Source organism: Oncorhynchus keta, chromosome 4 (assembly GCF_023373465.1).
Source record: "Oncorhynchus keta strain PuntledgeMale-10-30-2019 chromosome 4, Oket_V2, whole genome shotgun sequence".
Lineage (NCBI taxonomy): Eukaryota > Metazoa > Chordata > Actinopteri > Salmoniformes > Salmonidae > Oncorhynchus > Oncorhynchus keta.
The window spans coordinates 60,456,842-60,472,484 of NC_068424.1; the positions used below are offsets into that span (position 1 = coordinate 60,456,842).

At 37.8% G+C, this 15,643-nt stretch overlaps 1 protein-coding gene across 10 annotated transcripts in view; it reads left to right on the plus strand.

Moving 5' to 3' along the window:
• Positions 1-15,643, plus strand: part of LOC118379795 (prominin-1-A-like) — a 149,288-nt gene that overhangs the window by 99,576 nt on the left and 34,069 nt on the right. For all 10 annotated transcript variants that reach the window (XM_052511686.1, XM_052511690.1, XM_052511695.1 and 7 more), the window contains 6 exons: positions 13,046-13,166; positions 13,372-13,435; positions 13,709-13,798; positions 14,780-15,009; positions 15,112-15,186; positions 15,300-15,363. In XM_052511686.1, coding sequence (XP_052367646.1) covers positions 13,046-13,166; positions 13,372-13,435; positions 13,709-13,798; positions 14,780-15,009; positions 15,112-15,186; positions 15,300-15,363 — 644 coding nt within the window. The remainder of the gene's footprint in view (positions 1-13,045; positions 13,167-13,371; positions 13,436-13,708; positions 13,799-14,779; positions 15,010-15,111; positions 15,187-15,299; positions 15,364-15,643) is intronic.

Sequence of the window (15,643 nt, forward strand, 5' to 3'; positions counted from 1 at the left end):
TGTAGAAACTAGTGTTAGTATTCAGCAACTCTGACTATTGTAGAAACTAGTGTTAGTATTCAGCAACTCTGATTTTAGAAACTAGTGTTAGTATTCAGCAACTCTGATTGTAGAAACTAGTGTTAGTATTCAGCAACTCTGACTATTGTAGAAACTAGTGTTAGTATTCAGCAACTCTGACTATTGTAGAAACTAGTGTCAGCAACTATTCAGCAACTCTGACTATTGTAGAAACTAGTGTTAGTATTCAGCAACTCTGACTATTGTGGAAACTAGTGTTAGTATTCAGCAACTCTCTGACTATTGTAGAAACTAGTGTTAGTATTCAGCAACTCTGACTATTGTAGAAACTAGTGTTAGTATTCAGCAACTCTGACTAGTTGTAGAAACTAGTGTTAGTATTCAGCAACTCTGACTATTGTGAAACTAGTGTTAGTATTCAGCAACTCTGACTATTGTAGAAACTAGTGTTAGTATTCAGCAACTCTGACTATTGTAGAAACTAGTGTTAGTATTCAGCAACTCTGACTATTGTAGAAACTAGTGTCACTATTCAGCAACTCTGACTATTGTAGAAACTAGTGTTAGTATTCAGCAACTCTGACTATTGTAGAAACTAGTGTCACTATTCAGCAACTCTGACTATTGTAGAAACTAGTGTTAGTATTCAGCAACTCTGACTATTGTAGAAACTAGTGTTACTATTCAGCAACTCTGACTATTATTCAGCAACTCTGACTATTGTAGAAACTAGTGTTAGTATTCAGCAACTCTGACTATTGTAGAAACTAGTGTTACTATTCAGCAACTCTGACTATTGTAGAAACTAGTGTTAGTATTCAGCAACTCTGACTATTGTAGAAACTTGTAGATTCAGCAACTCTGACTATTGTACTAGTGTTAGTATTCAGCAACTCTGACTATTGTAGAAACTAGTGTTAGTATTCAGCAACTCTGACTATTGTAGAAACTAGTGTTACTATTCAGCAACTCTGACTATTGTAGAAACTAGTGTTAGTATTCAGCAACTCTGACTATTGTAGAAACTAGTGTTACTATTCAGCAACTCTGACTATTGTAGAAACTAGTGTTAGTATTCAGCAACTCTGACTATTGTAGAAACTAGTGTTACTATTCAGCAACTCTGACTATTGTACTATTGTAGAAACTAGTGTTAGTATTCAGCAACTCTGACTATTGTAGAAACTAGTGTTAGTATTCAGCAACTCTGACTATTGTAGAAACTAGTGTTAGTATTCAGCAACTCTGACTATTGTAGAAACTAGTGTTAGTATTCAGCAACTCTGACTATTGTAGAAACTAGTGTTAGTATTCAGCAACTCTGACTATTGTAGAAACTAGTGTTAGTATTCAGCAACTCTGACTATTGTAGAAACTAGTGTTAGTATTCAGCAACTCTGACTATTGTAGAAACTAGTGTTAGTATTCAGCAACTCTGACTATTGTAGAAACTAGTGTTAGTATTCAGCAACTCTGACTATTGTAGAAACTAGTGTTAGTATTCAGCAACTCTGACTATTGTAGAAACTAGTGTTAGTATTCAGCAACTCTGACTATTGTAGAAACTAGTGTTAGTATTCAGCAACTTGACTATTGTAGAAACTAGTGTTAGTATTCAGCAACTCTGACTATTGTAGAAACTAGTGTTAGTATTCAGCAACTCTGACTATTGTAGAAACTAGTGTTAGTATTCAGCAACTCTGACTATTGTAGAAACTAGTGTTAGTATTCAGCAACTCTGACTATTGTAGAAACTAGTGTTAGTATTCAGCAACTCTGACTATTGTAGAAACTAGTGTTACTATTCAGCAACTCTGACTATTGTAGAAACTAGTGTTAGTATTCAGCAACTCTGACTATTGTAGAAACTAGTGTCACTATTCAGCAACTCTGACTATTGTAGAAACTAGTGTTAGTATTCAGCAACTCTGACTATTGTAGAAACTAGTGTTAGTATTCAGCAACTCTGACTATTGTAGAAACTAGTGTTAGTATTCAGCAACTCTGACTATTGTAGAAACTAGTGTTAGTATTCAGCAACTCTGACTATTGTAGAAACTAGTGTTAGTATTCAGCAACTCTGACTATTGTAGAAACTAGTGTTAGTATTCAGCAACTCTGATTTTAGAAACTAGTGTTAGTATTCAGCAACTCTGACTATTGTAGAAACTAGTGTTAGTATTCAGCAACTCTGATTGTAGAAACTAGTGTTAGTATTCAGCAACTCTGATTTTAGAAACTAGTGTTAGTATTCAGCAACTCTGACTATTGTAGAAACTAGTGTTAGTATTCAGCAACTCTGACTATTGTAGAAACTAGTGTTACTATTCAGCAACTCTGACTATTGTAGAAACTAGTGTTACTATTCAGCAACTCTGACTATTGTAGAAACTAGTGTTAGTATTCAGCAACTCTGACTATTGTAGAAACTAGTGTTAGTATTCAGCAACTCTGACTATTGTAGAAACTAGTGTTAGTATTCAGCAACTCTGACTATTGTAGAAACTAGTGTTAGTATTCAGCAACTCTGATTGTAGAAACTAGTGTTAGTATTCAGCAACTCTGATTGTAGAAACTAGTGTTAGTATTCAGCAACTCTGACTATTGTAGAAACTAGTGTTAGTATTCAGCAACTCTGACTATTGTAGAAACTAGTGTTAGTATTCAGCAACTCTGACTATTGTAGAAACTAGTGTTAGTATTCAGCAACTCTGACTATTGTAGAAACTAGTGTTAGTATTCAGCAACTCTGACTATTGTAGAAACTAGTGTTACTATTCAGCAACTCTGACTATTGTAGAAACTAGTGTTAGTATTCAGCAACTCTGACTATTGTAGAAACTAGTGTTAGTATTCAGCAACTCTGACTATTGTAGAAACTAGTGTTAGTATTCAGCAACTCTGACTATTGTAGAAACTAGTGTTAGTATTCAGCAACTCTGACTATTGTAGAAACTAGAAACTAGTGTTAGTATTCAGCAACTCTGACTATTGTAGAAACTAGTGTTAGTATTCAGCAACTCTGACTATTGTGAAACTAGTGTTACTATTCAGCAACTCTGATTGTAGAAACTAGTGTTAGTATTCAGCAACTCTGACTATTGTAGAAACTAGTGTTAGTATTCAGCAACTCTGACTATTGTGGAAACTAGTGTTACTATTCAGCAACTCTGACTATTGTAGAAACTAGTGTTAGTATTCAGCAACTCTGACTATTGTGGAAACTAGTGTTAGTATTCAGCAACTCTGACTATTGTAGAAACTAGTGTTAGTATTCAGCAACTCTGACTATTGTAGAAACTAAACTATTCAGCAACTCTGACTATTGTAGAAACTAGTGTTAGTATTCAGCAACTCTGACTATTGTAGAAACTAGTGTTAGTATTCAGCAACTCTGACTATTGTAGAAACTAGTGTTAGTATTCAGCAACTCTGACTATTGTAGAAACTAACAGCAACTCTGACTATTGTAGAAACTAGTGTTACTATTCAGCAACTCTGACTATTGTAGAAACTAGTGTCACTATTCAGCAACTCTGACTATTGTAGAAACTAGTGTTAGTATTCAGCAACTCTGACTATTGTAGAAACTAGTGTTACTATTCAGCAACTCTGACTATTGTAGAAACTAGTGTTAGTATTCAGCAACTCTGACTATTGTAGAAACTAGTGTTACTATTCAGCAACTCTGACTATTGTAGAAACTAGTGTTAATTCACAACTCTGACTATTGTGTAGTGTTACTATTCAGCAACTCTGACTATTGTAGAAACTAGTGTTAGTATTCAGCAACTCTGACTATTGTAGAAACTAGTGTTAGTATTCAGCAACTCTGACTATTGTAGAAACTAGTGTTAGTATTCAGCAACTCTGACTATTGTAGAAACTAGTGTTAGTATTCAGCAACTCTGACTATTGTAGAAACTAGTGTTAGTATTCAGCAACTCTGACTATTGTAGAAACTAGTGTTAGTATTCAGCAACTCTGACTATTGTAGAAACTAGTGTTACTATTCAGCAACTCTGACTATTGTAGAAACTAGTGTTAGTATTCAGCAACTCTGACTATTGTAGAATTCAGCAACTCTGAGTAGTGTTAGTATTCAGCAACTCTGACTATTGTAGAAACTAGTGTTAGTATTCAGCAACTCTGACTATTGTAGAAACTAGTGTTAGTATTCAGCAACTCTGACTATTGTAGAAACTAGTGTTAGTATTCAGCAACTCTGACTATTGTAGAAACTAGTGTTAGTATTCAGCAACTCTGACTATTGTAGAAAACTAGTGTTACTATTCAGCAACTCTGACTATTGTAGAAACTAGTGTTAGTATTCAGCAACTCTGAAACTATTGTATTCAGAAACTAGTGTTAGTATTCAGCAACTCTGACTATTGTAGAAACTAGTGTTAGTATTCAGCAACTCTGACTATTGTAGAAACTAGTGTTAGTATTCAGCAACTCTGACTATTGTAGAAACTAGTGTTAGTATTCAGCAACTCTGACTATTGTAGAAACTAGTGTTACTATTCAGCAACTCTGACTATTGTAGAAACTAGTGTTAGTATTCAGCAACTCTGACTATTGTAGAAACTAGTGTTAGTATTCAGCAACTCTGACTATTGTAGAAACTAGTGTTAGTATTCAGCAACTCTGACTATTGTAGAAACTGTTAGTATTCAGCAACTCTGACTATTGTAGAAACTAGTGTTAGTATTCAGCAACTCTGACTATTGTAGAAACTAGTGTTAGTATTCAGCAACTCTGACTATTGTAGAAACTAGTGTTAGTATTCAGCAACTCTGACTATTGTAGAAACTAGTGTTAGTATTCAGCAACTCTGACTATTGTAGAAACTAGTGTTAGTATTCAGCAACTCTGACTATTGTAGAAACTAGTGTTAGTATTCAGCAACTCTGACTATTGTAGAAACTAGTGTTAGTATTCAGCAACTCTGACTATTGTAGAAACTAGTGTCACTATTCAGCAACTCTGACTATTGTAGAAACTAGTGTTAGTATTCAGCAACTCTGACTATTGTAGAAACTAGTGTTAGTATTCAGCAACTCTGACTATTGTAGAAACTAGTGTTAGTATTCAGCAACTCTGACTATTGTAGAAACTAGTGTTAGTATTCAGCAACTCTGACTATTGTAGAAACTAGTGTTAGTATTCAGCAACTCTGATTTGTAGAAACTAGTGTCACTATTCAGCAACTCTGACTATTGTAGAAACTAGTGTTAGTATTCATTCAGCAACTCTGACTATTGTAGAAACTAGTGTTAGTATTCAGCAACTCTGACTATTGTAGAAACTAGTGTTAGTATTCAGCAACTCTGACTATTGTAGAAACTAGTGTTAGTATTCAGCAACTCTGACTATTGTAGAAACTAGTGTTAGTATTCAGCAACTCTGACTATTGTAGAAACTAGTGTTAGTATTCAGCAACTCTGACTATTGTAGAAACTAGTGTTATTCAGCAACTATTCAGCAACTCTGACTATTGTAGAAACTAGTGTTAGCAACTATTCAGCAACTCTGACTATTGTAGAAACTAGTGTTAGTATTCAGCAACTCTGACTATTGTAGAAACTAGTGTTACTATTCAGCAACTCTGACTATTGTAGAAACTAGTGTTAGTATTCAACAACTACTATTGTGAAACTTGTTAGTATTCAGCAACTCTGACTATTGTAGAAACTAGTGTTAGTATTCAGCAACTCTGACTATTGTAGAAACTAGTGTTACTATTCAGCAACTCTGACTATTGTAGAAACTAGTGTTAGTATTCAGCAACTCTGACTATTGTAGAAACTAGTGTTAGTATTCAGCAACTCTGACTATTGTAGAAACTAGTGTTAGTATTCAGCAACTCTGACTATTGTAGAAACTAGTGTTAGTATTCAGCAACTCTGACTATTGCAACTCTGAGTGTTACTATTCAGCAACTCTGACTATTGTAGAAACTAGTGTTAGTATTCAGCAACTCTGACTATTGTAGAAACTAGTGTTAGTATTCAGCAACTCTGACTATTGTAGAAACTAGTGTTAGTATTCAGCAACTCTGATTTTAGAAACTAGTGTTAGTATTCAGCAACTCTGACTATTGTGGAAACTAGTGTCACTATTCAGCAACTCTGACTATTGTAGAAACTAGTGTTACTATTCAGCAACTCTGATTTTAGAAACTAGTGTTAGTATTCAGCAACTCTGACTATTGTGGAAACTAGTGTTACTATTCAGCAACTCTGATTTTAGAAACTAGTGTTAGTATTCAGCAACTCTGACTATTGTAGAAACTAGTGTTAGTATTCAGCAACTCTGACTATTGTGGAAACTAGTGTTACTATTCAGCAACTCTGATTTTAGAAACTAGTGTTAGTATTCAGCAACTCTGACTATTGTAGAAACTAGTGTTAGTATTCAGCAACTCTGACTATTGTGGAAACTAGTGTTACTATTCAGCAACTCTGATTTTAGAAACTAGTGTTAGTATTCAGCAACTCTGACTATTGTAGAAACTAGTGTCACTATTCAGCAACTCTGACTATTGTAGAAACTAGTGTTAGTATTCAGCAACTCTGACTAACTCTGACTATTGTAGAAACTAGTGTTAGTATTCAGCAACTCTGACTATTTTAGAAACTAGTGTTAGTATTCAGCAACTCTGACTATTGTAGAAACTAGTGTTACTATTCAGCAACTCTGACTATTGTAGAAACTAGTGTTAGTATTCAGCAACTCTGACTATTGTAGAAACTAGTGTTAGTATTCAGCAACTCTGACTATTGTAGAAACTAGTGTTAGTATTCAGCAACTCTGACTATTGTAGAAACTAGTGTTAGTATTCAGCAACTCTGATTTTAGAAACTAGTGTTAGTATTCAGCAACTCTGATTTTAGAAACTAGTTCATTCAGCAACTCTGACTATTGTAGAAACTAGTGTTAGTATTCAGCAACTCTGAATTGTGAAACTAGTGACTATTGTAGAAAACTGAGTGTTACTATTCAGCAACTCTGACTATTGTAGAAACTAGTGTTAGTATTCAGCAACTCTGACTATTGTAGAAACTAGTGTTAGTATTCAGCAACTCTGACTATTGTAGAAACTAGTGTTACTATTCAGCAACTCTGACTATTGTAGAAACTAGTGTTAGTATTCAGCAACTCTGACTATTGTAGAAACTAGTGTCACTATTCAGCAACTCTGACTATTGTAGAAACTAGTGTTAGTATTCAGCAACTCTGACTATTGTAGAAACTAGTGTTAGTATTCAGCAACTCTGATTTGTAGAAACTAGTGTTACTATTCAGCAACTCTGACTATTGTAGAAACTAGTGTTTCAGTATTCAGCAACTCTGACTAGTTTAGTTCAGAAACTAGTGTTAGTATTCAGCAACTCTGACTATTTAGAAACTAGTGTCACTATTCAGCAACTCTGACTATTGTAGAAACTAGTGTTAGTATTCAGCAACTCTGATTTTAGAAACTAGTGTTAGTATTCAGCAACTCTGACTATTGTGGAAACTAGTGTTAGTATTCAGCAACTCTGATTTTAGAAACTAGTGTTAGTATTCAGCAACTCTGACTATTGTAGAAACTAGTGTTACTATTCAGCAACTCTGATTTTAGAAACTAGTGTTAGTATTCAGCAACTCTGACTATTGTAGAAACTAGTGTTAATATTCAGCAACTCTGACTATTGTAGAAACTAGTGTTACTATTCAGCAACTCTGATTTTAGAAACTAGTGTTACTATTCAGCAACTCTGATTTTAGAAACTAGTGTTAGTATTCAGCAACTCTGACTATTGTGGAAACTAGTGTTACTATTCAGCAACTCTGACTATTGACTATTGTAGAAACTCTGACTATTGTAGAAACTAGTGTTAGTATTCAGCAACTCTGACTATTGTAGAAACTAGTGTTAGTATTCAGCAACTCTGACTATTGTAGAAACTAGTGTTACTATTCAGCAACTCTGACTATTGTAGAAACTAGTGTTAGTATTCAGCAACTCTGACTATTGTAGAAACTAGTGTTAGTATTCAGCAACTCTGACTATTGTAGAAACTAGTGTTACTATTCAGCAACTCTGACTATTGTAGAAACTAGTGTTACTATTCAGCAACTCTGATTTTAGAAACTAGTGTTACTATTCAGCAACTCTGATTTTAGAAACTAGTGTTAGTATTCAGCAACTCTGACTATTGTAGAAACTAGTGTTACTATTCAGCAACTCTGACTATTGTAGAAACTAGTGTTACTATTCAGCAACTCTGATTTATTTTAGAAACTAGTGTTAGTATTCAGCAACTCTGACTATTGTAGAAACTAGTGTTAGTATTCAGCAACTCTGACTATTGTAGAAACTAGTGTTACTATTCAGCAACTCTGACTATTGTAGAAACTAGTGTTACTATTCAGCAACTCTGATTTTAGAAACTAGTGTTACTATTCAGCAACTCTGATTTTAGAAACTAGTGTTAGTATTCAGCAACTCTGACTATTGTAGAAACTAGTGTTAGTATTCAGCAACTCTGACTATTGTAGAAACTAGTGTTAATTCAGCAACTCTGACTATTGTGTAGTGTTACTATTCAGCAACTCTGACTATTGTAGAAACTAGTGTTAGTATTCAGCAACTCTGACTATTGTAGAAACTAGTGTCACTATTCAGCAACTCTGACTATTGTAGAAACTAGTGTTAGTATTCAGCAACTCTGACTATTGTAGAAACTAGTGTCACTATTTTAGAAACTAGTGTTACATTCACTCTGACTATTGTAGAAACTAGTGTTAGTATTCAGCAACTCTGACTATTGTGGAAACTAGTGTCACTATTCAGCAACTCTGATTTTAGAAACTAGTGTTAGTATTCAGCAACTCTGATTTTAGAAACTAGTGTTAGTATTCAGCAACTCTGATTTTAGAAACTAGTGTTAGTATTCAGCAACTCTGATTTTAGAAACTAGTGTTAGTATTCAGCAACTCTGACTATTGTAGAAACTAGTGTTAATATTCAGCAACTCTGACTATTGTAGAAACTAGTGTTACTATTCAGCAACTCTGACTATTGTAGAAACTAGTGTTAGTATTCAGCAACTCTGATTTATTTTAGAAACTAGTGTTAGTATTCAGCAACTCTGATTTATTTTAGAAACTAGTGTTACTATTCAGCAACTCTGATTTTAGAAACTAGTGTTAGTATTCAGCAACTCTGACTATTTTAGAAACTAGTGTTACTATTCAGCAACTCTGATTTATTTTAGAAACTAGTGTTAGTATTCAGCAACTCTGATTATTTTAGAAACTAGTGTTACTATTCAGCAACTCTGACTATGATATACGATTGATATGTTGTGAGCCACAGCATATCACATTCAACCATTTCAGTCGTCATTTTTCATATTAAGTTAGTTAACTTTCCCAGAGAAAGGGGGAACATAAGCAGGCTCTGTTGGTCAGTTAGACTGTATTTAGTTGAAGGCCCTATACGCTATTCCTATGATGCTTGTGGAACGCTTGTACTGCCACCTGCTGGCATTCATGCTATATGCTATCATACAAGGCTTCCATTAAAGGGGAACTGCACCCCACTGATTTGGCCTAATTTTTTGGCTTGCTCCTCAAGAAATGCTGGCGGCCATGACAGAAGCCAAACGTGAGTTGGCTTGGAGGTGTGGTGGGCGTTTCTTGGGTGTGTCCTTGCCAAGACACACCCATCTGCCAGAACCTTGCCTGCAGCGGTTTCCCCAAACTCAATCACAACAAGCAAACCTCCTGCGGGTTGAGTTCAATAAGTACAGGCAGATGTTTGGTGAGATGCCGGAGGTAGCCTAGTGGTTAGAGCGTTGGACTAGTAACCGAAAAGAATGCAATTGCTGAATTTATGTAGATATTCTAAACTAAGCATTAACCAGGCAAGTCAGTTAAGAACAAATTCTTATTTTCAATGACGGAACAGTGGGTTAACTGCCTGTTCAGGGGCAGAACAACAGATTTGTACCTTGTCAGCTCGGGGGTTTGAACTTGCAACCTTTCGGTTACTAGTCCAACGCTCTAACCACTAGGCTACCCTGCCGCCCCATATTTCAAACAGGTCCATGTACCTTTTTTTACATAACCTTTTACATAATACCATAGAAGCAGTGTTCTGCTAATATAACAATGTTCACCTTCCATTGTCATTCCCAGCTGATACAGATACTGTGCCTATCTGCATTTTGTCTGGTCGTAATGGGGCTACATTGGCAATCATGTCAGAGTGGTCATACCTTCCTGAGTGGTGTCCCGTATACAACAGGAGTTCCCTGATCCTGTTGCAGAATAGACAGGGTTTTTCCCTCCACATATTGACTAATACCATTCAATTCAATAATTAAAAAATACAATACAAGTAAAAGTTGTGTCTAGTAAAATGTTAATGCTGAGTGCCAGGTCTCCCTCCATTTAGAGACATCAGTATCAAGCCCGTCTGTCAGTCTGGACTTCATCACATCATCTTGCAAGTCTCTATGTGCTGGCTCCATACACATACACACAGCCACTGTTCTATTACCAATTGCAGTTAGGATAGATAATATCTCACACACAAACAGAGTTTGAACAGGTCAGAACAGGTAAAACCTAACCAATCGTGGTCTCCCCATCAAACGACGAGGCTGGCTTCTAGCAAAAGCAACTACAGTCCTCTCCATCTGTAGAAATAGGCAGAGTTGAGGTAGAGTTCATTCGTGACAAATGGAATCAAAAGGGTGTTGCAAATACTGGACATTTCTGCTGTACTGTGTTATTAGTAATCCCCTTCAGTCATAGAGCCTCCTTGTGTGGCAAAAGTTAGGAGATATCTCATCAATGGAAGATGAAATTAAACTGACTGAATTAAAAGTTAAAGGAGAAGGATAGGCTACAACGAACAAGAGTCAACAGGTAGGCTGCTACTTAATATTCTGGATGGAGTTGTTGTTATTTATAAATGTTGGATGAGAATGCACTGGAGCCTCAATTAGCCTAGCTAGCTAATGTTAGCTAGCGTCTCCTGGTTTGCTGCAGTCAAGACAGGTACTACGTAATCATATTTGATGATAAATAATCTAGCTATGGCAGCTATTAGTCTACTACAGCACAAGTCCGCTTGGTTGGTTGCTGTCCCTCTTCTCTCCCTCCCTGCTCCCCATGTCACTACTCCCAGTAGGCTACGGCCCCTCCCCCGCCTCCTAGAGTGGCACCTGAACCTCTCTCTCCCTCTTGCACTTTATCAACTCTGGTTAATAAAGAAAATCTGATGCTTCCTCACTCAGATCGAACCGGGTATGGATCTGACCAGGTCTATACAGAATGGGTCTAGTCCTCAGGTCCATTTCGGAACAAGTCGATGGTGCTGCAGTGGAGCGGGATGAGAGTGTCCTAATCTTACAAGTACTTAAAATGGTCCACACGCGCGACCATTCGTGAAGAAGGAGCGACAGTACCTCTTCCCCATCAGGAGGTTGAGAAGTTTGGCATGGGCCCTCAGATTATTGATATTGACCTCTGACATGACCGTTGACTTGAAAGTTCAGTTGAGATTGGTGGACATCGGTTAAGTTAGTGCCCTATTCAGACCCTCTGTTTCTTCCGATTGGTTCCCTCGGACTCAGAACTTCCTGGGCAAAGGTCTGATTCCCATGTCCTCTTACAGTTGAGCCTTGGGACGATGGCACTGTCACTGTCCTCAATGGACCTAATAATCATAACAATACATTTGATTTTAAGAGCCTTTCAAGTCACCCTAGGACACAAAAATGTAAAACACAAGATTAAAAAAAAAAAATGTAAACACAAGATTGAAAAGAGATATTTTTTAAAATAGACTAACTCTTTCGTTTCTTCCAGGATGATTCCTCTGGTAGGAACAGCCTGGGCTACTAGAAGGGCTGGACACCCTGGTCCTCTTACAGGTGACCCATGGTCCTCCCTTTCTCTTGGAGGGTGGAACCATCTGGTCCTCTCTTATGGTAGACTCTAGACACTTCACATCCAAACCTCTCTAACCTACAGAATGAAAGAGAATACACACAACCAGACTCAATAAAAGACACCATATGTCTTCACAAATATTGTATGGGATGATATTTTCTTGATAAATTTGATGCTCAACATCACTCAGGGAACTGGCTGGGTGAGTCCTTCTGGTTCTGCCTCCCTTCTCAATCAGGTGACCCATGATGGAACCACCTGAGGGGCAAGGAGGACATAGGCAGGCCCTCTGGTGTTCTCAGGGCTGGAGCTCTGAGTGCTCCAGCCCTGGTGCTCGCCCACCATGCTCTTTAGTTCCACAGGGGTCGTAGCCACTGCCTGGTCCTCCTCAACCCTCAGGGCATCGGTCCTGACCATTGGGACTTCACCTCTCTGGACTGTTCTAACTGGTCATCTGAATCCAAGTCAAAGTCAGACTCAAAAGCCTGAGGATCAGACCCTTCCTTGTCAGACTGATAGTTGGAGTCAGACTAGTAGCCATTGTCATACAGATGCATTGAGTGTCTTAATACTACCTGTCTTCTCAGAAGATGAAGGTGTTTGTGGGGGGAATGTTGATTCTGTTTCTAGAATGTTGTGGGTTTTACAATGTAATTGATGGTTTCTATGGCAAACAAAGAGGTCTGTGTAGTATTCACAACTGACAGAAGATGTGAATGAAAGCTTGACATGAATTCTCTTTCAATAAAATCATACGGATGTGTTTACACAGGCAGCCCAATTCTGATATTTTGCCCAATTATTGGCAAAAGAGCTGATCTGATTGTTCCAAAGACCAATTAGTGGAAAAATATCAGAATTGGTCTGCCTCAAGCATTTCGCTACACCCGAAATAACATCTGCTAAATATGTGTATGTGACCAATACAATTTGATTTGTATAAATGTAGCCATAAAGCTTAAAATATCTGGATTAGAATATTTAAAACGCTCTTAGCTTAGTGTGTCTATAGCCTATAAATCTTTTTCATATGTTCTGTGTGGTTGTGTTTGTTGTCTGTCTGCAGGGCTGGAGTACTGTGTGCGTATGCAGCTAACCAGAACCTGAGCTCCCAGCTGGAAGGCATGAAAAGACTGGTTAGCAGCAACCTGAAGGACCTGCAGACCTTTGCCAATGAGACGCCAACGGTACAGCCTTTTTACGGCAGCTTCAATGACAGTTAACTGTAGGTGTGTAAGAGATGGATAGATTAAACGTCCTCGTGTGTGTGTGCGTGTGCGTGTGCGTGTGCGTGTGTGCGAGAGATAGAGAGAGGCTGACAGAGTAACACAATCTCTGACTAAAAAAAGAGTCCTGCGTTTCTGTAACTTTATTCTGCTCTTCTTTTCACAGCAAATTGATTACCTAATAGCACAATACGCCACTGCCAAGTACACAGTCATTTCTGACCTAGATAGTAAGTCCATATTATCTCTGTTCAGTCTATTGTCTGTTGCAGAAAACTATGAATCTATGGCCATATCAGGTCCCCTAGATACATAACAGAGTTGGAGTCAATTTCAGTTCAATTCAGTTAATTGAGGAACTCAACTGAAATTCGCATTTTTCTCTATTGCTTTTCTATGAGAGGAATTTGAATTTGAACGTCTGTTTACTTCCTGAATTAACTGAATTGAAATGTAATTGACCCCAACCCTGATACATAATAATGCAATGTCCCCATCCTCAGATGTGGGTCCTCTGCTTGGAGGGAATATTCATGTGGAATTGGGCACAGAGGTGAATCCTGCACTGGACGGGGTGCTCCGTATGGCTGGAGGTAAGTCCAGTCCTTATGATGTCATTTCCTCTTTCAGGCAGATGCTTTAATTGTTTTTAGTCTCTTCCACACTGACATTACTGTCCTCAAATTGGACACAAGTTATAAGGATATTTTAAGAATATACTGTATATAGTACAGTAGCATTGTAGTTCTTACAGAAATATCTTGTTAATTAGCTCATAACAAGGTGTACTTTAATGGCTGAAGTAGACATCCTTCTCTTTTCTTTTTACTTGTTGTCATAAAGTCAAAGTTCAGAGGGCCATTAAAGGTAACAGTAAATTAACCTTGACCGGTGACTCCTTGACCTTGAGACTTCACCCTCTTGTCACTCTTGTGATTGGTCCTCTTGTGGTTCTCCTGGCTCTTGAGCCAATTGTATGGAGCCTGGTCCAAGATTTGTTTGTGCCATTGGCGTGACAATGCATATAGGAGATGGCAAGGCAGCAAAAACAGTTCTGGGACCAGGCTAAATCGCTAGACATCCCTGTGTGTGTACAATACAAGTACCTGCCTCTATTTGGAACTGTCCAAACCTACCTTGTGTGCCATCTTAATTATGAATCGATATGGATATATTAAGTATATGGCCTCCCAAGTTCCAACCTTGCTCCAACAGTGGATTGAACCTGCAACTATTGTTCACCTGTTCAATTCTAAAAGCTTCCCCCGTGTGAATATGTGTGTGTTATTTTGTGTGTAATCAATGCCAGGGTGTGGATTTGCATGTGTGTGTATTTGGTTTGTGTGTGCGTGATTGTGTGTGCATACATTGAGTGTTTTTGTGAATCTACCGTGTGCATACATGTGTGTCTTTACTATGTGCACTCTCACACACACTGTAAATGTATGTAGTTCTCTCCTTGAGCTGTGTGGACCCCAGGAAGAGTAGCTGCTTTTTTCACAACAGCTAATGGGGATCCTAATAAAATACCAAATACTCACCACCTGTCCATCCTACCCCGTCCCCATCCCCAGCCATGCGGGAGACCAAGGAGGCCCTGGAGAACGTGAGTGTGTCTCTGGAGGTTCTCCAGGAGGCGACAGGGAAGCTCCACTTCAACCTGAGCCTGGTGCGCTCTAGCCTGAACAGAACCCTCAATGATCCGGGTTGCAGCGGCGAGGACTCGGACGCCACCACCAGCCAGCTCTGCCACTCCATCCACAGCTCCCTGGCACAGCTCCACGTCAGCGCCAACTTCACCCGGGTATGCTGTCACACTTCAATAAAGATGATAATAATAGTCATACTGTAATAATTAGATTTATATAGCACAATATAAGTATATGTTGTATGTGATGTGTTGCAGTTACCTGATGTGAACAATCAGCTGGAAAGTGTGAATCGGGTGCTGAAAACGGACCTCAGCGATATCATTCAAAAGGTGAGTCTAGAAATGTTGTATAAACTTTATGTACTGTATAAGTTGTGAGGTTTTCTTTGATATTTGTGATACTGTATCATCAATGTTGCCTTTGTATTTCCTTCTCCATACAGGGCTTCTCCTCATTCAATGACACTCCAGGCATGGTGAGTGACCAGATGAGGGACGTCGTCGAGGGTGAGTGGCATCTCTTTAACCTCACTTAATGCTCCCCAAAAAGTTTCAAAAGACACTAAATGAAGGGTTATATAATTTTGAGTGTTCAACTTTGCATTGCCAAGTCAGTCATGTTCAATATGGTATGAATACTCATTGAAGGTAATGTCTTATACGCCCAAATAAGATCAATGGCCATATTCCAAATGTTGACCTACACCTGAACTGTTGTACCCCAAAATATAACGTTGTATTACTCCATTATTTCACTAATGCCCCTGAATATATCCACTCCCTCACA